The 23,433-nt window shown below is 36.6% G+C and overlaps 1 protein-coding gene across 2 annotated transcripts in view; it reads right to left on the bottom strand.

The window, feature by feature from the left end:
* Window positions 1-15,051: 15,051 nt before the first annotated feature.
* Window positions 15,052-23,433, bottom strand: part of Fgf12 (fibroblast growth factor 12) — a 432,870-nt gene continuing 424,488 nt past the window's right edge. For both annotated transcript variants that reach the window (XM_017802093.1, XM_008848776.3), the window contains exon 5: window positions 15,052-19,747. In XM_017802093.1, coding sequence (XP_017657582.1) covers window positions 19,629-19,747 — 119 coding nt within the window. In that variant the 3' untranslated portion in view covers window positions 15,052-19,628. The remainder of the gene's footprint in view (window positions 19,748-23,433) is intronic.

Raw genomic sequence — 23,433 nt, 5'->3', positions numbered from 1 at the left:
CAACATCCAGTTCAAAGAGACAGGCAAGAAGCAAAGGGGACAAAAATTCTTCTGTTCCCTTTAACTTTCAGTTGTGTTCATATCCACAGTGTACTAGATGTTGAGACCACTCACATGGAGAGTCATCCCAACTATACAGAAGCTGCCAATGTGTATGCTAATCTCACGTAGAGACACCATCACAGATACACCAGGAGCAGTGCTTAATTTGAATATTCTATGATTAAAATAACACATAATATTTCTAGTTTCTTTTGATTAAGATAGAAGAGGCCGGCTGGGCATGGTGGTACATGACTTTAATCCCAGCACTTGGGAAACAGAGGCAGGCAGATTTCTGAGTTCAAGGTTGGCCTGGTCTACATAGTGAGTTCTAGGCCAGCTGGGGGCTACAGAGAGACCCTGTCTCAAAAAGACCAAAAAAAAAAAAAAAAACAACAACAAAAATAAAACACAGAAGGGGCCAAATTTTTCCAAGATTTTCCTGAAAGAAGTTGCTCGCATTCTGACAAAGGCATAAAAAGTGAGCCATCACTTGAGTGTATTCTGTTGATATCTTTACATTGCATTGAACAGGTTCTGAGCCCTGGAAAACAGAACAGCCTACACTAAGTTTGTAACCTTCTCTCCATGATCACTAGGTCGAGTCAAGTGTGGGTGGCTCTCAAACAAGTCATTTTTCTGCTTGAAAACAGAACAACAATATAGGCATATGAAGTCTAACTGGACATAAATAATAAACTATTGAAGCAGACATCAATGAGTTACTTAACTTTTTGGAACAGACCCACATTATCTTTCCTGGAGTCTCATAAACTGGTCTTTGTACACACAACTGAAGAGTCCTGCACTGTCTTCTTTCCCAGGTATAGTGATAGGTAGACAAGAGCATATCAAGCTGACAGTATTGTTTACAGGGGACAGTGTGCATTTAATAAGAGTGTAGAGAAAACAATTGTAAGTTAATTCTATTCTGTCATTGGATATTCAGATCCTGGATAATAAATAACAGCTAGCATGAGCTAAGAGACATCTAAAAGCCAAAAGTTTCAGGAAAAAGTGAAGTTCTTCCCAACTACCAAAGAAGTATGTCTCACCCCAGATAAAGTAACCTTGTGGATACCGGCAACAGAAGCAAGAAATGAAGCTGGTTTTCCATGAGAATCTAGATTCTCACCGGATGCCCTCAGTTCTTTGGAGGCTAAAAATCTCAAGGCAGCAGCCATACCACTAATGTCATGTAGACCCAAACACTTGGTATGTATGCAAGCACACAATGGGGTTTCTTGAAAAACAAACATCTTTCTGGTTTCAGACAGAAGGCATCATGCTTAAATCAACTTGACTATTCAAACAAAAGTTCAATCAATATAAGACCAAGTTTGACCTCAAGAAATTGTTTCTATATTGTGACAATGTAAGATTTTATTTTTCATCCTTCGCTTGTTCAGTACTTTTCTGTTTCAAATATATTTTTCTTTTTAAATTTTTTACTTTTAGAAAATTATATGCATAAATACTCATGAGTAGTGTATTTACAGAATTTCTCCTCCTCCCAGTTCACACTCCAACTCTTCTCATGACCCTTTTCCATCTCAGTTTAATGGTTTCTTCTTTAATTACTATGGCTATGTGTGTGTGTGTGTGTGTGTGTATATATATATATATATATATAGTCATGATGGTGCTTGTGTGTACATGTCTTTAGGGTTTAGCACTTGTGAATGGATAATCTATCAGGGAGTTATAGCCCCAAAGAAACTCATTTGCACCCTCTCAACAGAAACTGATTGCCTATAGCTCTTCATCTAGAGGTAGAACATTGTGAAATTTCTCCCATCCATATTGGAATGTCAACTGGTGTGGTCATTACATAGGTTTTGCTTACGAAGCCATATTGTTGAGATGTCATGCAGTGGTTCCCCGTTATGTGAATTCACTTTTCATGCATATTTTCTTAAAATTTTGAGTGAATTTCTTATGAATTTTTATGATTTTTATACAATATATTTTGATGGTATTTAGATCCCCTCCCCTATCTGCACCTGCACCCACTGATGCCCACCAAATTTAATATACACTCATATATATATATATATATATATATATATATATAATATAGCCTATAGAGTCTTATTTGTCTCACCAAATGTCCTTCTGTGTGGGTCCATTCACTAGGCCTCACAAGAGTCCCATCCTATAAGACACTGTCTTTCCCCTCTCAGCAGTCATCAACTGTCAAAAGTTCCTTAGGCTGAGTTGGGGTTTCTTATGCATTTGACCATGTCTATGCTGAGATTTTCTTGGGTTTGATCTTGCATAGAACATCCGCATGCCATCACCATTGCTGAGAGTTCATATGAGTAACTGGCCAGCTGTCTGGGAATATTTGTTTCCTTGCTGTCATCCATTCCATCCACCCTGGCCAGCTCTTACAACTTTCTGCTTCCTGCAATAATCCCTGAGCCTTGAGAGGCAGAGGTTTGAAATAGGTGTCCTAGTCAAAGATAAGCATTCTCTGGCCTCTTGTTCTCTGAATAATGACCAATTATGGATTTCTGTATTAATCATGATCTGCTGCATTAGGAAACTTCTCTGGTGAGAGGTAAGAGATGAACATTGAAGATGTATTACTTACAGTTAAGCATCTCAGAGACGATTATTCTCTATATTTGACGAGTTCTATAATTTTTTAATAGTTCCAAAATGAAGGTTTTTTGATGAAGAGTGAAAGGTACACTTGTCTGTAAATATGAGGGTGCATATTTAGAATGCAGTAAGAAATTATTTTTGTTTAGGGATAGAGAAAAAGTAGGCTTTTCTCTAGGATCTAAAACCTCTCCAGCCATGTGTATTTGGCAATGTTTACTGTACCACCCCATGTGTTCCCTCCTGATGAACAGACCTTAATTCCAATTAGACAGCTGTTAACTACTCCCAAGGTAAAAGTACCACTGCTGTACACATAGTGATATTTTGCTGGGTCATTTGTTGTTGTTTATTAGGCTTTGCAGTTTGGTAGGACCGTCTCTTAGCTTTCTCCCTTAGAAGTGACATAGTAGCCAGTGATACCATGAGAGCTGGCCTTAGGAGGAGGTGGCTTCCAGGTCAGTTCCAGCTCCATTGCTCCAAGTCCTGTGTCCAAACAGTGGCCTGTCTTCAATAGGGTCTTACCTTCAAGTTCTAAGAGGCCAGCATGGGCTGTAGTGATAGCCTGTGTTATTTCTGGAATGCCTCAAACTACCTTGACCAACAACTCAAAGGGAGGTTTCCCTGCCTGGCACTGTGTTTCTTGTTATATAGCCTTCAGTTATATACATGCACTCATATATTTATTGTTTGTGTGTTTTTTGACAGGACTTTAATACATTTCCCTCTGGTTTTTTATAATGTCTTAAGTATCATTTATCACTCTTCTCACTCACCCTGTATAACCCTCTCTTCTTCATCCTGTTAGTGTGCCCCCTTTCCCTCATTTCCTGCTTAATAACACCAGTCTCTGACTATCCCCTTCTCTCCAGCTCCTTCTTCCCCCTTTTCTCATGGTTCTTTTCCATTTTCCTTGCTCCTGTGGTTTCATCAGGATATAACACACAAATAAGTGCTAAGATCCACAAATGAGAGAGAAAATGTCACTTGTTTTTCTGAGTCTATGTGAGCTCACTTAGTATAACAGTCTTCTAGTTCCATCCATTTACTTGCAAATTTCATTTTTCTTTACGACTGAGAAGATATCCATTGTGTAAATGTACCACATTTCCACGATCTATTCATCAGTTGAGGGACATTTAGGTTGTTTCCATTTCTTAGCTATTGTGAAGAGAGCACCAACAAACACGGCTGTGCAAGTATCTTTGTAGTAGGATGAGTCTGTTGGGTATATGCCAAAAAGTGGTATGACTGGATCATACAGTAGATTTATTTTTAGTTTTTTAAGAGTGTGCCATACTGAATTTCACAATGTTTGCACCACTTTGCAATCCCACCAACAATGAATGAGGGTTCCCCTTTTCCCACATCCATGCCAGGATTTGGTGTTATTTGTTCTTTTAATCTTAGCCATTCTGAATGGAGTTAAATGAAATATTGAAGTAGTTTTGATATGCATTTCCCTAATTACTAAGGACATTGAACACCTTTTAAGATGTTTCTTACTCATTGTTATCTCTTCTTTTGAGAGCTCTCTGTTCAGATTCATAGCCCATTTTTTTAAATAAGTCATTTGGGTTCTTGCTTCTTTGTTTTCTGAGTTCTTTGTATATTCTGGATATTCGTTCTCTGTTGTATGGGTAGCTTGTGAAACATTTCTCTCACTCCATAGGCTTCCTCTTCACTTGAGTGGTTGTTTCCTTTGCTGTACAGAAACTACTTAGTTTTATGAGATCCCATTTGTTGATTACTGACTATACTTCCTGACCAACTGATTTCCAATTTAGAAAGACCTTTCCTGCACCTGTATCTTGTAGGTTACTGCCTATGTTTCCTTCTAATCACTTCAATATTTCAGGCTTCACATTTTGATCCACTTGGAGTTGACTTTTGTGAAAGGTGGTAAGTATAGGTTAAATTTCATTCTTCTACACATGGATTTCTAATTTTTCCAGCACTGTTTGTTGAAGAGATTATTTTTCCTTGAATGTGTGTTCCTGACACATTTGTCAAATATCAGGTGCCTAAAATTGCATGCACTCATGTTTGACTCTTCTAATTTTTTTTCCATTGATCTACAAGTCTATTTTTTGTGCCAGTCTTATGCTGTTTTTATGACTATGGCTCTGTTATATAGATTGAGGTCTGGTATGGTAATCCCCTCAATATTATTCTTTGTGTTCAAGGTTATTTAGGCTAAACTTGGTCTTCTGTCCTTCCATATGAATTTTAGGTTGGAAGTTTGTATTTGTGTGAAGAATGTTCTTTGTATTGCTTTGCATATTCTCTGTAGGGCTAGTTTTGTGGACATGAATTATTTCAGCTTATTTTGTGTCATTGAAGATTTTTCTTTCCCCTTTGACTATGATAAACAGTTTTACTGGGTAAAGTACTTTGGCTAGGCATCTGTGGTCATTTAGAACTTGGAATACTTTGCTCCAGGCTCCTCTGAATTCTATAGCTTCCATTGAAAAGTCAGCTATAATAATGATGGGTTTTCATTTATATATAACTTGTTTTCTCTTTCAGCTTTCAGTATTGTGTCTTTGTTCTGTATATGTAATGCTTTAACTGTGATGTTCTGTGGGGAGTTTCTATTTTGGTCTTGTCTATTTGGTGTTCTGTGTGCTTCTTGTATGTCTTTCCTTAATTCCAGGAAAGTTTCTTCTGTTATCCTGTTGACGATCTGGTGAATGCAATTCACCTGGGATCCTTCTCCTTCCTCTGTGCCTATGATTGTAGATTTGGGCTTTTGCATGCCTTTCGTTGTGTTGGTGAGACTTTCTCCTGTCATTTCAAATTGGCTTATTGAGGTTTTCATGTCCATCTTCATTTCAGCCTGCGTTTTCATCAGTATTTCTATCTCTTTTGTGAATTCACTGTTTGAAATCCTGAATTGTCTTTGTCATTTAACTCATCCATAAATTTTTATTTCTTGAGCTTCAGTCAGAAGTTTGTCCCTATCCTCTTTGAGTTCTTTGAGTGTTTTTTGTGTGTCCTTTAAATTCATTGAATTATTTGATCATGTTTATGATTTTTCTTTTAAATTCTGTGTCCTGGGATTCCTGAAGGCAGTTCTCATTGTAGAACATTTCTATAGTACTGGTGAGGTTTTGTAGGGAATATGAAAATCTAAAATAATATGTTATTTTAGTTTTTCATATTCTTTGTAGTTTTTCATCGTAGTCTGCACATATGGATTCTTTATGTTGCTTGTCTTCCTTTTATGAAAATAAGCCTGCCTTTATTCCATTAAAGTTTGATCCTACTTATATTGTTGGTAGAGCTTGGCTCCTTTCTGATTTGGTGTGAATAGTTAGTTGGTCTTGGTTTCAGATTCTCTCTTGATTTTTTTATTGGAGGGTCAGGATAGATCAAGAAAGGCTAGTTTGGAGCCCTCCTGGAGCACAAAGGAGCCTAGGACCAACTTGAGGTGATGAGGTGATGGGTATCAGCTAGACTGGTTCTAACTAGCTAAGCAAAGAAGGTGTGAACCCTGGAGAAAGCTGGCTACAAAGCAGGAAATGGTGACCCTGCATGACAGGATCTAGCTATCTCTCCCAATGTTGGGGAACCCTGCTATTAAGCCTGCAATGGAACTAGATGGAGGACTCCCTTTCTCAGCAGGGGCTTCCTACTCTCTGCCTGACCTTATTTGCAAAGTGTCTCCAAGCACAGATGCCTGGCCTTATTTGGAACATGACCTTTGGCATAGTTACCTGCAAAAACTGCCCTTAGGTTTTTTCTGTATGATAATTAGGTATTGCACTCTAGCCAGATGATAGGGTCCTCCTGCCACATGTAACTACAGCATACTATGAGCACCTATCAGGTAAAACTTTGGCTGCCGTCTTCACCCTATATCCCCCCTACCCCTGCTGAATAAATGAGCTATCTCACTGAAGCTGACTCGGGAAGGCTTTTTCCATCATACGCACGGCCATTTTGACCCTGCTCTCCACCTCTGCTCTCTTTGCTCTTGTGGATTTGTGGCCAGTGACTGAGAGGGATGAGAGAGACACACATCTCAGCTAGTTAGGCACTCTCTGACAGCTTCAGAGAGACAGGACCAAGGCCCAAGGATAGCAGATGTGAACAGGATGGGCTGGTTCATACTAGGTAGCAGAGAAGGCTTAAGCTCTGGAGCAGTGGGAGGGACTAGAGATGGTTCCAAAGCAGAGGGATGGGTGCAGTGGGATTTGAATAATTCATCAGGGCTAGTCAGGTGGTCTCGAGCAGCCTCAGAGGGATAGGCCCAAGGCTGAAAGGGAGCTGATGGGAACAAAATGGACTGGTTGTTACGAGCTAGGATAAAAGGCCTGTGCTCTGGACTACTTGGAGTGCCTTATTTTCTTACTTTGTTTGTTATTGATTAGATTTGTTCTTTGACAGTTTCATATGCCTATATAGTGCATTGTTTACTCTATCCACCCAACTTCTCTTACCTAATTCCCACCCCTGATATCCCCCCCACCTCCTTCCTGCAGGTTCTTTTCCCACATTTATCCCTTCTTGTTTGTTTTGTGACACTATGATATTAACCATTATAATTTGTGCAGCTATGGGTTTGGAAATATCCACTGGATCCTGATGGACTCACTATTTAGTATACTACCGATGGCTAGAATGTGTCAGTCACTAAAAGTTTGGTGGGGAAAAGAGTAGGGCCCCAAGAACCTTCCCCAAACCATGAGTGGCTATTTACAGACCCAATTTTGTGGAGGTCTAGTGCAAGCCACCTCAGGTGCTCTGAGATCATGTTTGCAATGGGTATGTTATGTCCCGAAGATAGCATTTCACATGTCTTCTCCTTATCTTCTAGGTTTTACATTCTCTCTGCTCTCTCTTCTGCAGTGTTCCCAGAGCCTTAGAGGGAATGGTACAAATGTTCTTAGGGTTCAGGACTAAACTGTCTTGTATTCATGAACAGTCATGAGTCTCTGAATTTGCCACCCTTCACTGCAAAGTGGTTTCTTTGATGAAGGATGAGTATAAGGGTGGGTAAAAACATCATTAGTTTGACTGTGGTTTGACTCCAAGGCCATGACAATTCAGCTAAAAGCACAATAATGAGGTTTCCCCAAGGGCCTTCCCCAACCATATTTTTTTGGCCAAGTTTATAGTATAAGGCATGCATTCTGTCCTTTGGCATGAGCCTCAAATACAATCTGAGAGTAACTGGTAACCCCCATAACAGTCACACCAACTGTTGCATCAGTGGGTACATCTTACCTGGGTGGTTGGCCTTGTAGTTCCTAAGATTCACAGCTCTGTATGATTATTGACCCTTTATCTACCTGAGCTGCCTACATAGGCACCCTCTGGTACTATGAAAGCAGCCAGCAGGGAGAAAGCTTCTAGCTCAGTTCTGACTTGCTTTCTCTGTTTCTTATGAAGTGTACAGTATCTTTACCAGAGGTGACTTATTATTTAGTTATGGTGGTAAACAAAGAGTAATGGCAATAGTCTGTGTTGTTTGGGAGCTCTCTAACAACCTACCGAACCCAAGAACTCATAAGGAGGTACACTCTACCTGGCACTGATGTTTTTGTTTGATAAATAATGGCTTCTAGGTCAGCACTATCTACCTATGTTAACTCTATCTCCCTTCCTTTAAAAAAAAAAATTTAGTCATTTTAATTTTATGTGTATGAGTGTTTTACCTACATGAATGCAAGTGCATCACTTGCATGCAGTGCCCAGAATAGGTCAGAAGGCCAGAAGAGGGCATCAGAGCCCCTGGAAACTAGAGTTGCAGCTGATTGTGTGCTGCCGTGTAGGTACAGGAGGTGCAGATGATTTAATAAGATGACCATTTTTACAATGTTTATCTTGCCCAGTTGTGACCATCAGAAGTCTTTCCACTTTCTAGTGTCTTCCTCTATTTCTGTTTTCAGTGTTTTGAAATTTTCATTATACTAGTCTTTTTCTTGATGAGGTTTATTCCAAGGTACTTTCTAAATTTTTCTTAATGGGATTGTAAATCTGATTCCTTTCTCAGTATGTTTGCTACTGTTACATGGGAAGGTTACTGATTTTTGCATGCTAATTTTGTGTCCTTCCACTTTGTTTTCTCGGGGTGTCTTGAGAATTTTTATGTATAGACTCACCCTCTGCAAATAAGGATACTCTGATCACGTCTATTTGTTTCCTTTTATCTCCTTCTTTTATAATCTTGGCTAAACTTTAATCACTATAGGGAAAAGGAGTGGAGAATGGACTCCTTGCTTTATTCCTGTGTTTAATAAAAGCACTTTGAATTTTTTTTTTTTACCATTTAGCATGATGTTGGCTACAGACTTGAACACTGTCTTTGTTTGTTGAGATATGTTCTACATGTAGATCTCTGTAAGACTGAGATTAGCCTGGTCTACATAGGGATTTCCAGGCCACTTGGGGCTACAGTGGGACCCCCATCTTAAAAATCTACAAAACAAAAGAAATCAATCCTCTTTCTTATGATAAACCTGTTGACAAAAAATTTAATCTCTTCTTTGCTTGACCTTTGTAGGTCATATGCATTTAGAAATTCATCCATTTCTTTTAGGTTTGATATGAATCATTGAATTATTTATTTGATAGCCCTCTGATTTTGTATTATAGGTAACTAAAGCCACAAGCTTCACTCTGACAGTTGCCTTCATTGCACCCCATGCTCTAGATTGCATTTTCATTTTCATTCTATTCTGGTTGACGTGTTCCATTCTTTATTCTATATATTTGAACTTTTTATTTTCTTGGTTTCTTCAATGACCTCATCATTGTTCAATAGTGCATTGCTGAGTGTCCATGAGTTTGTTTCTTTCTGTGGTTTTCCCCACCATTGATTCTTAATTTTATACCATGGTAGTCAAATAAAATCCAAGAATTTAGTTTAATTTTCCTTTATTTGTTGAGATGAGTTTTGTGTTCTAATATGTGATTGGTTTTACAGTATGCCCTATGGACTGCTGAGAAGAATTTGTACTATTTGAGTTAAATGTTCTACAAATGTTTGTTAAGTTCATTTGATCTATGGTGTCATTTAGAGTTATTATTTTTCACATGAATGACCTGTCTACTGGTAGAAATGGGGTACTGAGGTCCCTTACTTTTACTGTGTCGGGGTTTATCTGTGACTTTAAGTATAGTAGTATATATTTTAATTGTGTCTTCTAGATGGATTATTCCATTAATCAATCTGAAGTGACCTTCTTTATCTCTTTGAACATGTGTTGGCATAATACTTATTTTGTTAGACTAGTGACTTTCACTTGTTTCCTGGTTCCATTTGCTTGGAATACCTTTGTCTGTTCTTTCACCTAGGGTGGTGCTTATCTTGGATAGTGAAGTGCATTTTTTTGAGGAAACAAAATTATCCTGTTTCATGACCCATTCTGCTATCTATGCCTTTTAATTGGGACATTGAGACCACTAGTAATCAGAATTATTATTGATGGGGATGTATTAAAATATACCACTATGCCATCTCTAAGTGATTAAGCAAGATGATGGAATACTGTGGAAACAATTCACAAATTCAATGCCTATATTGCCTGATACTCAAGTTATCCAAGCTGTGTCAAAAAGAGAATGAACATAAGGAAACAGAGACTTTCAGGCCCTGGGAACTTTCTCATAGAAATTTGCAACAATGGTGACAGTATGCACAAGACCCATGCCGACTCAATCAGACAAAAAACCCAGCATAGAATGGGGAAAAGGGGCAGCAGACCCCAACCCTAGCCAAAGGAGTATTGGCGCCTGATTACTGCTGGTTGAGGGAGAGTAGATATTCTTTAAGGGAGTGACTCTACATAGGTTGATTAGATTCCAGTGGATGAACTTGCACTCTGAGGGACATCTGGGTACAAATGCTTGATTGAATAAGACTTAATATATATGACAGAATGCATGAAATCTGCTGGGGGTGGTTATCAGGGACATAGATGAAGGAGGGGGTCTAAATTTGATTAAGATCTATTATTTGAAATGCACAAAAACTAAAAAAAAATCAAAAGAAAAAAGGGGAATCTTCTCATAATTCTTTTGAGCATTTACAACTTATACTCTGGAGACTAAGCACAATTCACCATTGAATAGGAACTCAGTAAATATTGCCTGTAAGTTTTCAAGAATTCACTTTAGTAGGATGATTTTCAATCCCAGAAGATGAGAATCATTATCTTTAAACTAATTACATCAGAATTTCCAGGGGTAAGACAGTATTTCTGATATGTGTTTTAGGAGTTCTAAGATGATTGTAATATGTAGCAAGTGTTAAAAACTACTAAATATGTCCTAAACAATAATAAAAACTAAAAATATATATAACTACACACACATGCACACATACATGCACACACATATAAATATATACTAACTACACATAACAATATTGAAGTCTGAAAAAACCCAATTATTTGTTTGCTTATAGGGCTAGAAAAGGCTGGAAATGAAATAATCTCATGGATGCTTATTAAAGATATAGACACTTGACCAGAACATGTTTCTTAACTGTTGAGGTAAGGATGTGGTGGTCTAGATATACGAAACCATGAGGAACTAGAGAGAGTTTATTATAATTCCTGATTTTACAACCAAGTTCTAGATAGGAATCTACTCTGCATCCTAGAAGCAGACAGCCACCTCAAATGTACATATAATTATGGTGTCTGTGTTCTCACAGGTCACAGTCTTCTATTTTGATCCACATCAGAAATAGTATTAAGTATATGAGATGGAAAATAGGTTGCTAAGGCATATACTTGTCACCATGACCATAGGCTATGCTTAGTTCATGTTGCTGCCCATGTGAATTGAGCTGTTTATCAGTCAGATCACTAAATTTGGGAGTGAGGTTGGTAGATATTATCCTAGTTAACTAGATAAACTGAGCCAACCCATCTCTTCAAGGATTTGGCTGAGATTTCTGTGTACCTAATATAGAAAATAGTTCCATTCCAATCTGTAGGACTGACAGAAAGAAACCCTTCTTCCATATATCTCCATCATGTCCCTCATCCTGCTCTTTACCAAGACATGTGCTATATAAACAGAGTAGGAATGGTTATGGCTCAATTTGTTAGAGAAACTGTTACCCTGAACTCAACTTTGGTGTGCTTATCTGTGTGTGAGAGTGTATAAAGGTGTTTGTGTACATGTGGAGGCTAGAGGCCAACATCAGGTGATGTTCCTTCAGAGGTGTTCACCTTGATTTTGTTTACAAGATTTGTTTATTTCTTGATTTATGTATATTAGTGTTGGCCTGTATATTTATATGTGTGCCACATGCATGCCTGGTGGTTGTGATGGCCAGAAACAGGCATCAGATCCCCTGGAAATAGAGTTACAAATGATAGAAATAGAGTTACATGTGAGCTGGAACCAAACCCAGGTCCTCTGCTGAAATACTAAGCGTTCTTAGCTGCTGGGCCATTTCTCCAGACCCCTCATCTTGATTTTTGAGACAGGGTTCTCAACAGGGCCTGGGACCTTTTTGACTGCGCTGACTGACCAGAGAGACATGGGGATCCTCATGTCTCTCCCTCCTCAGCACTAGAATTAAAAACACAAACCACCATGTCAAGCTTTTTACATGGGTGCTGGGAATCAAACAGTTTCTGATGTTTTCATGCCAAGCACTTTACATATGGTAAGCTGTTTCTTCAGTACCTTAATAGCCTGGTATATCTATCAGGGTCTGTAACAGCAGGATGTGCTCAGTGAAAGGAACTGTGCTCAGAACAAACCTCAAGGACTGCTCAAACTTTGTGCTGTCACACAAATTATAATTCCTTGCTCAATATCAATTCAGCTTTATTCCTCACTAATGAAACTCTACGTCTTGTCCATGACATGTATAAGCTGAAGGTTCCTGGGAAAGATTCTTTCTTGATGGGGAACTACACCTTCCCAGATTCCCTTTCATTCTTTCTTTGGATAAATGTGGAAATGATGCCTTGAACTAGAACAGTCACTTAGAATTGTGAATAAATGACTAATTAACCAAAAAATATTGGTAATTACAGAGACTTTAGCCATAGCCTGGAAATTGCTATAAGGACCGTGCTTGACTGTGCTGATGTTTTTGAGTTATTCAAACAATTTCTATAAATTCTGTGTTCAGACTTCAAATTTAAAGAACTTTCATAATGTACTTATACTGCTATTTTCATAGTGGTGAATGTTGTGAATGTTAGGTGCCAACCAAATCTATTAGGGGTATATTTTAAGATGAACCTGCAGCATTGAAAACAATACCTCAAAAAATATTAAGAAATGTTTCACAAATGAGTTCAGAACCAAGTCAGTCCAACAAATATTGAAACAATCTGGAAATATATAAGAAAAACTGAAAAACGAGGCAAGAAATAAAAATGGGGTTGGGGAAAGCAAGACGTGCGTGTTTGGACGTGAAGGTCATAGAGTAAAGGCTTTCTCTTAGTGCGTCTTTGTGTGCCTCTCCAGGTCATGGGCATACTTCTGAAGACACCACATTATAATACGGAAGCATGAATATTAGTGTCATGGAAGAGTGATTAAAATATAGTATATTTTAGAAAAGCTTTCAAAATTTAGAAAATATGACAAAATATGAGCATTTTCAAGTCTTAAGAAAATTAATTGTGGAAGCTTGTGATTAGAGGATGCATATTTTCAAATAAAGTGTGTTAGCTCATCTGGAAAAATATAAAATTGAAAGTCAATGGAAAATTTGGATGATTCTTTGTAAGAAGACAACACAAGTATTTGATATTAATGCCAAACATGAAACCATACTATCCACAATTGGAAGATGATGATTTGGAAGGTTAATATATTTACCATCATCTACAGTGTTCAAACACATGATATTTTATAGGGGATTAGGAAGGGCATGTATACCCGGCCCCATGATTTTGAGGTTCCTAATAACCCAGAGTTTAAACCCCAGAGTGAGTGTGTGGGGTGTCATCTTGATCATTCTGCAATAACCTAACAATAGAAGTGCTTCGATAAGTACTGAAAGTTAATATAGTATAAATTTCTAATACAGAAGAGTCAAACTTCGTTTTCTATCTCTTTTATGTGATAGTTATCTAAAAGCAGAGGCATGCTGTGTATGTTGAGACACTATCAAAGGTGTCACTTGCCCTCTTCCTGCTTATAAACCCCCAATCTCTCCTTTAGATTTATATCACTTTTCTTTTTCTGTCACTGTATCTGATTTCAAGTCTTTTTTTTTTTTTACTATTATAGTGAGCCATGATTCAGCTATATCTAAGAGGAAATTCTGTGTCCTAGCAAGAATGACTGTTTCTACCCATTCTATTGATTCTCAGTCACACAAACGTTTTCATTACACAGGCTGACAAAGAATTATCACTCCAAGACTGTGTCTATTTATCTCCTTTTCAGTGATGCACAGTGTCTTTTTCACAGCATGAGTTTAATAATGCTTGGGAAACTGAATCTTTGTAGTAAAATCCAACCTCTAACATATCTCAAATTAGCATCAACAGTGGTTCATTAAAGTATGCACATATAACCCAGATTGGACCATGGGGATGTGAGGAGAATCTTTTTACGCATGGGGGGGGGTTACAATGTGATATATATTTGCAATGTTGGCAACTATGAAAGAATTCCAGACTCCAAAGAGGGAAGTGATAGATGCATGTAAAGAGAGAGCGAAGGGAAATACAGAGACAATAAGCCCCAGTGGTGATACTGGGAATTGCTACATGAACCACCACCTTGAGGATTCTGTATGAGAACCAAAGTGCCCTAAAAGATATAAAGACTCAAACTAATCCAAAGATGGCATTGACAAAGCCTTGCATAATTTTTAAAATTTTTATTAATCTCAGCTCAGTTTCCTTCCAAGCTCCTCCTTTAGACATTTTCCTTGTTTTATTCTGAAGCATCTCCCAAACAAGTCATGGTTTGCACATACACATGCCTCTAATTTAAGCTCTTTCTTCTATTGGATCATCCATTTGTTACTTTTTTCCACATACAAGTATCTTTTCATTTTCTGCAATCTTTTCTCTCCTAGACTTCATTTCTGCATCATCAGTGGCATATAATTTCTTAGTAACGTATAATTGTAACACATGTTTAGGGGATATCATATTATTTATGTGTCTGCCTTTCTTGAACTTTAGAGACTGTAATTTAGCTCGTCATTTTAAATCAACTAAGTGTCTCATTAGTAAATTAAGAGCAAAAAATAAATGGATAGACTCTAGTTCTTAATCCTAGAAAAGCATAGTTCAGGTGACTACACATAGCTTTATTATGAGACATTAATATTTACTTTGGACTGTTCAATAAAATTTAACTCATTTCCCATCTATAAATCCATATTTTTAACCTACTGGGCAAGACAACACCTTTTTTTTAGCAACACACTTTAGGATAGACACACTAAAATAAAGAGACTTCTCAAAAGAGTTTAATGTTTAAAGAGAGTGCCAGTATTCTACACATATGAGTATCTCACAAGTTTAATTTCTTTTCATTTAAGGAAGGTTGTGGTGTATAAACATTTTACAAAGCTGATTTCAAAAAACAATGATTTAAATAATCTGTGCTTTAATGTAAAAATGAATCATTAATTTGCTCAGTTTCTCATATTAACATGTTTATTAAACATTTTAGTTCAATAATTTCTTAATCTTACATCATTTAACTTTGAGATGAAGCTAATACCAGTTCTGTTCATGTGTATGTATTTTGGATTTTTTAAACAACTTTGAGTCAAATGAATGCTACTGCCATTAAATTGTGCTTGGAGCAAAGACGAAGAAACAACAGCTCACCATTTCCAGATAGTAAAACTAATGATGTAATGTTTGTTACATTATTTTAATGCTAATGCTAAATATTCTCATTTTTGCTTCCGTTTGTTATTGAAGTTCAATGGATCACCTCTGAACATTAGTAATTTTCACTCAACTTGGACTTAAATATTGGCTTTTTAATATGGGCTCCAAAAGAAATTCTCAATAAATCAAGATCGGCATTTCGCTTCCTTTCCCTATCTCTCAACCATAAAATTTCAATCTTATCATGAAATCGGTGTCGGAATTATAGCTTTCTAAGATAGCTTTTTAAGCATTAAAAAATTATGCCTGCATCAGAAAGGGGAATAAAAGTCCCCAGTGTTCTGAAGGAGCATGTGCTTTTGGCTTGTTCCCACCTTTTTCTTTTTTATTATAAAGTGGCAATTTGTACTATCATTAGAAATATACATTTATATATAAAGTTTTGCATTCAAATCTCTTTATTTTTGATTACCTAACTAAAGTTCACAGATCAAATAAAAACTTTATATAATATATCCTCATTTCAGAAGCATATACATATACACATATATATTTGTAGAACAGTCCACAGTTTTAAATGTGATTCTGACTTAAAAAATGTTATTTACAATCTTATCACAGAGTAATACCTCAGCCTTTAATGGTATTAAAATGAGTAGGGAAATTTGATGTCTGACTGTGTCTCACCTTGTGTAGATAAAATTAAACAACATCATGGAAAACCTTCTGAAGAGCAAGGCCCTAAAGTTTAACCCATAGGGTGCAAGGGTAGATTTTCTACTTCTGGGTCAGTATGTTAAAACATAAATAATCTCTGTTGTAGATATAATTTATTTTAGCCAGTGGTTCCAGACTGAGACCTAAAAGCTTTCTAATACACAACAATCAAGCTATCCTCCATCCTTTACTCATTTTGATCCTCTAACTCTTCCTTGTGGCACAGCAGGATCACCAACTTGGAAATAATACCTTGCAGCTATTATCATCTTCTTAAGTTTGGGAATTCTTCTATACACGTTTTCTGAATTAGAAGGAGGCTCATGAAAAAAATCACATTGTGCTACACTGATGTCTAGCTATTGTGGCAATCCATAATAGCTAAAAATGTCTTATGAACTTCATGTGTACAATTCAAAGTCAAACCCATCATATGATCAAGAAGAGAATGGCTTCTGGGTTGCAGTTTCCTGAAGCATTAAGTCTCTAAATTAGCAGGTGGAACCTCAGTACCAGTTGTTCCTGCACCTTTGTCTATCTGGAATTTCAAGTACAGAATGTTGACCAGGAAGCAATTTTGTGAGACTCACCAAACTTTTGTTTTCACTATCATATCATGCCTATAATTTAAAACATAAGGACTCCAGCAACCCTTTGCTAGAGGCCTTTCCTGGGAATACCCTCTTGTATTTTTTTGGAAAAAAAGAAAAACAAAACCCATATTGTATTTAAAGAAGAACAGGTGATAGATGAGTTGAACCTAGAAAGTAGGATAATGAAACCACAATGAAAAGTTGTTATACTTGAAACACAACTGAACAACAGCCGTTAAAACTCATTCATGTCTTTGAAGGACAGAGCATGATTACATGTTTATATTTCTTAATATAGTTTGAAACTGAAGACAGTGAATACTGACTCTATTAGTGATTTTAATGTAATTAAAAAGTAGTGAGATGTTAAACAAACGTTTACCCTATGCACTAAACCACAGTATTTGTCAGTTTAAGCATGAAATTAATGTGAAGCTTCCGATTCATTCTCTGAAATCAGCTGTAATATTTTTAAAAGCTAATTTCCAAAATAGTTGGTGCAATAAATATTTGCTTAGCAGGATGTGGAGAGCAAACAATACATAAATTGGGTGATCAGAAAGCTCCTTCTTAACTGTTGTCAGTGTGAGGACAACTGTGAGTCTGGACGATGAATAATGGACAAGCACTGAAAATAGAGAAGGGTTTTTATTAGAGATTCATCACAGTATTATATTTTTCATAAGTAACTGGATTAAGTATCTTCTGTCATGAAATCTTCAGTGAGATGGGTGACTGTAAATCAGTCAATTGTGTTTCCTGTGAGACCCTTAGCTACGTTATGGTTGAGTAAACATATCACCACAAACGATCCTGTCATTTCATGCTAAAGGAGCCCATGTCCCATTTTGTTGAAGCCTCTTTTTTATTTTTTTAAATAAAGTAAGGCTTTGTGCTTGGGATTTGTTTGGTCCTTGAAGTGACAGGTGTATTTGTAATTAAGTTGGATCAACAGTGACAATGAATATACATCCAGATTTGTATCTTCACATGGTTATTCTTTTCCTAAAAGAACAACACTCCTTTTATAAAAACTAAATGTATTTGTTACTTTCCATATATTCTAGTTTAAAATGTGTTCAAAAGTCTTGCCTCTATGCATAACATTTATTCTTGCTAGTTTTATAGGCAAACTCCTCCATTTCATTATCTGATACCTTCCAGAGAACATAAATACAGTGCTTGATAAAGGACAAGAATCACATTGAGGAATAATGATTGTGTAGAGTGAGGGACACTACATTGACCTTGAAAGAATATAGCAACCAATGTGCAAGGTTTGAGGTGAGGGCCTAAATCTTCTGCAGAGTGTATATATTTTAGGGAGTCATAGTTGGGATAATACATGCTGGACAGTAAAGATATAGGAGAAGTTACATGCTAAGTCTTCTCATTAATAATATCCATAAATCTGCATACATTTGAACAATCAGGTTTGTTTTGTTTAAATTTGTGTTCTATACCATTCCTGATTTGTAGGGCTAAGCAGATCTACTTATTTGAATGCAGTGGTTTAACTCCATGTCTTTGCTAATATTTTCTAGTACTTTTAGTATTCTTAACAGTGTGTTTGGTTGCTCTTACACTGAGTTCTTTTTCATTACTTTCAACTACCCTCAAAACCTTGTCTATTTGAATCATAGCTGTTAATTCCATGTTTTTTCTCTGTCTCTTGAAAAGTCCACCTATACTTAGTGACCTTCTGTGTTCTAGAAGACAAAATTGTCAACTAGATTTATAAATGTGAATAAATATCAACAAACAAGCCACTGTCTTCACAGGATGGGTAAGTTAGGAATTTCACAGCCATGCCTCCCAAGTTCTCATAGAGTTAGGAAAATGTTCTGCACACAAAACTGGCAATGTAAAAAGGATTTAAATTTGCTTTGATCTGGTCTCTGACTTATTTCCTCATGCAAAATCCATCATCCTCTCTTGCTGCAAGATATGGTTCAAAACCTCCCAAGACAGCTAGACACTCACCTATACTCTCAAAGATGTCCACAAATCAAAATAAAGATCAAATGGGAAAAGTCACTTATCCCTCATGACCTGATCACCTGAATACGACAATGACAGAGGGTTCCCCAAAAGTCTCCTCAGCAATGCAATAAGACCTTTTTCACTAAATGTCTAAGAGAAAAAGAAACCATGGATCAATACCTAGTTAAAAATAAAGCATTCTCCTAGGAGAAATGGAAAGCAGCTAACACCATTAAACTCAACACAAGCCTAATCTTTTACATAAAAATCTTTTCAACATCAAGAATAACTTTTAAAACTTTTCTTCATGTTTAATGGTTTCTGCTATATATCTGATAGGCATTAGAAAAGTAAATTTGACTAGTTTAATTTCATGATCAAAAGAATAACCTGCAAACAGGATGTAACTGCGTATCTTTTACAGATGTCTAAAGAAAACACAAAGATGAAACAAAGCCATACATCACAGAGTTCTCAAGAACTTAAGGAATTTAGAGTCCAACAACAATTTTTGATTTTCTGAAAATCCCTTCCATCATCCAACAACCATGTTTCATCTTTATCATAGTCATCTCTTGTTAACATTCAGCCCTCTATTAATAACAACACAGTTAAATTTAATGTTTGTGGAGTCCTGGTTTATTTTTCCTTTGCATTTATATGTGATAATTCTGCATGTGAATTTCTACCACATTGCAACAGGCAAGCTTTGGTTCAATTTTCTTGTCTTACACAAAGGAAGATTTTGAGTGCAGAATCTTAGCTACTAAGTCCTGTGTTGCCATTTTATTTTAATTTTCTCTCTCCTTGGGCAGATTTATTGGAAAAAGTGGGGAAAGGGGAGGGAGGAGAAGGGGAAGGGGAGGATGAGAGGGAAGAAGAGAGGAGTTTTCAGCTATGTTGAATCCTGATTCACGACTTTGCCTCCATTCATGGTAGGTGTTCCAGAACTCTTCCTCGAACGTCCTTGCTTTTCTCCAATTTCATGTAGGGATGGTTCTCTGTACATACACACTGGAAAGCAAAACCACAACAATTACTTATGATAATCAACATAAACTTGGCTTCAATGAACTTCTTCAAATTTTATTTTAGGATAGTTTTCACTCTTATCATGAGCTTTGCTCCCCATTGTGAAGAGACTTAGCATATCATCAGTGGATACACATGGTTATTTTCCACACCTATCAGTAACAATCTTTTAAGTCTTTCTGAACAGTAAGCGTAGGAGTTGTTCCAGTTTTCTGAAAGATAAGGCTTGAGTCAACACAGTGTCCTAAACTTTGTAACAGGATTTTTTCCAAGAGATATTGGAAATACAGCATGTAAAAGTAGAAATATTTATTTTGGTTTTCGGTCCTTATTCCAAAGTCTAGCTAGTTTCTGGAGGGGGTTATTTACTGACACCCTCCCAATCTTTACCCCATTAAAATAATCAGGACGCTGTTGTGGCTAACTGAATTTTCATGGCATCTTATGTGATATTTGGGTCAGTATAGAAAAGGAAAACAAAATTCAATATATTTCCTTAATTGACCCAGAGTTCCTTCTCCATTCATGAACATAGTCCCTGAAATTTTATTCTTCAACAGGGAATGTGGGTATGTAATTTAAGATTAAATGGACATCTTTGTAAATAGTCCCTTATTTCCTTTATCATTTAGAATGGCTGTAAGGCTGTCATCTGTGCAATATCATGGTTGTAACTAGATTATTGACTAGCATGAACAGGGTATTCCAATTCATAGCTATTCTTATGAGAGATAGGATCAATCACCATACTGAGCCCACTCGTTCAGCTTCATTAGGCTGCTGTGATAGAGACAAGCATGTCTGCACAGGTGTATTTCACTAAGGTGTCAGGAATTACTTTCCCTCTTGATTTAAGAACAAATAGGTAAATTCTTCTATTACCACTGCAGTGGTTTAGGAACTTAAGATTGTTTCCAACATCAAATAGATACCTCTCTTGAGCATGAATAGGAAAGACCACAAATTCATTAGCCATGCCCTATCGTCCACATATTTACTCAGCTGCTTACTAGCAATGTCAACTTGAACACATTTTTATAACTGAAAAATGGCATTTTTACTAACATTGGACATATAGTATCAAAAAGGTTTAAGAAAATTAAAAAACATCTCAATTTGTTAAAGGATTAGATAACATATTTTAGAGAATATAATATAAATTGTTTTGCCCTATGGAATTCCACCAAGTACACAATTAAGAAAATACAAGACGCTTCTCCCAATCTTAGTTCAGTGAAGACACAGGTTTCTCACCTTACCTGCTAGCATGCATCTGGGGTGAGTAGGGGCATTGCTACAATATGAGTTATGAGTCATAGGTCTATGGTGGGCTTGGGAGTCTTCATTTTTAATAAGCTCCTGGTGAAATTCAGACTATGCTCTCTGAGTAGTACAAAACATAGCTATGGAATATAAAGAGTATGACACATACATTTTTTTGAATGAGATTCAAAAGTATTTCCAATCTCTTACCCCAGCTAGAATGGCTAAGGTCCAAAAAACAAACAAATGCTGGCAAGGATCTGGAGAGAGGAGAACTCTTATCCATTACTGATGGGAATGCAAAGTGGTGCAGCCACTATGGAAATCCATATGGAGATTCTTTTAAAAGCTAGAAATTGATCTGCCATTGATTAGGCCACAACTCTTGGACATACACCCAAAAGATTCTTTACTTTACTACAGAAACACCTGTTCATTCATGTTCATTGATGCCATTTTCATAATAGCCAGGAACTGGAAACAAGCTAAACGTCCATCAACTGATGAGTGGATAATGAAGATGTGGTACATATATACAATGAAATATTATTCCTCTCTTAAAAATACCAGAAATTATGAAAATTGAAGGAAATATATAGAACTAGAAACAATCATGCTGAGTGAGGTAACCGAGATCCAGAAAGACAAATGTCACATGTTCTCTCTCATAGCTGGATGCTAGCTTCGAAATCCTAGATACTGATGCTTCAATTAGTGCTGTAGACAAATTTTCCAGTTATTTAACCCCACTGACTATTCCTGAAATTGAGGCTGAAAGAAAATTTCCAAATGGACCTCTGAAACTTTATTTTTTGAGAAACAGTAAGACTTACCAGCGACATAGGAAAATGTATAGTTTGTTCTTTTAGGATAATTCCATCATTAACATCACTATTTCCATTAAATGGAATAATGAAGCTCAGGATTTTAAAAAACTAGTTCTCATGTGACTTGAGAAATGAATAATAGGTATATTTTCCAGTTCTGTGCTAGAACCTGTCTTTCCCCCACCCAGTGAATCAAACAGGCATTTCAATTTCTACATCGCTGTTTAAAAAAGAACTAAGTATTGAAACAAAGAGAACTAGGGTAATTCTAGGAATTCCATGTAAATGCAGGAAGAGAAAAAGAGGGAGGGAGAGAAAAAGAGAGCAAAGAACAGAGGAAGAAGGAAGGAGTGAAAAGAGTAACAGAGAGGTGTAGACACATACAGAGATTGAGATGTTTAGTAAACCAGTTTATTGATGTTTCATACATATATATTTATATATGTAATAATTTATGATAATACCATAAATGAGTCTGTATTTTGACATAGTCAAAGACATTTTAAAGTCATCTCAGTTGCTAATTAGATAAACTCTTTGACTATTACAGGTAAGAAATTATTTTAGTCATTGTTTTAGATATAAAGTATGCACCTTCTCTAAAATCAAGCGGTGAGCAGTGGCAGAGCCAGGATAAGAATGTCTAGCCAGTCAGGAATTCTGAATAAATTCAAAAAGGCCCAATTCATCACATAAAGATCTGAATGACTAACCCATATCAGACAATGTTTAAATTAGTATGGTCAGATATTAATCAATATGTGAGTTGGCTTTACCTTCACTAAGCATTCCCTGTGTCATCAAGAAATGGCAGTGAAAATGATATCATTCCCAAAATAATTGCATAATGAATTACCATATGATCCAATAAATGTGCCTTTGGTGTTGCAGCCAAAAGAAATGAAAAAAGGCACTTGAATACATTTTTTACATACATATGCTCAAAGCAGCATTATTTCTAGTAGCCAAAAGATGAAGGGCCAAAGTACCCCTTGACATAATAATGGTTGAATATGATGTGGTCTATACATATGGTTAAAGTTCTTCAGCCTTTGAAAGCAAAGAAATGCTAATACATGTTACAGCATGGATGAACTTTGAGGAAACTACTAAGTCAAATAAGCCAGTCACAAAGGCAACATGAGTGAATCAATGCCTATGAGAACGTCTGCATAATGGAAGCATGACTACAAAGTAGAGGAGTGGTTGGGAAGGCCTGGGAGGAGATGGAGAGTCAATGCTCAGTGTGCACAGAGAGATTCATCTTTCCAACATAAAACAGTTATGCAGAACAGTGGGGGGAATGGCTTAAAACAACATGAATATTACTTAATGACACTGAAATGTACATAATGCTAGAGATAAATAATGCCTAGCTAGTTTTGAAAACCAGAGGGAACCATATTACTCCTACAACCTACTGACAAATTATACATAGCAGATCAAGAAATATATGTCTCAGTAAGGTTTATTTGAGAAAAATTGGTCTTTGCCCAAGAGTTATCTACATGGCACACAGTAATGAAAAGTATCAGACTGGTGGAACTAACCTTCTTGGATGTTTAACAAACATACTCT

The sequence above is a fragment of the Nannospalax galili genome, unplaced genomic scaffold (genome assembly GCF_000622305.1).
Source record: "Nannospalax galili isolate Female #2095 unplaced genomic scaffold, S.galili_v1.0 scaffold1084, whole genome shotgun sequence".
NCBI classification, from domain to species: domain Eukaryota; kingdom Metazoa; phylum Chordata; class Mammalia; order Rodentia; family Spalacidae; genus Nannospalax; species Nannospalax galili.
The sequence above is the reverse complement of the archived record's forward strand: the minus strand, read 5'-3'. Positions and strand labels throughout refer to the sequence as shown.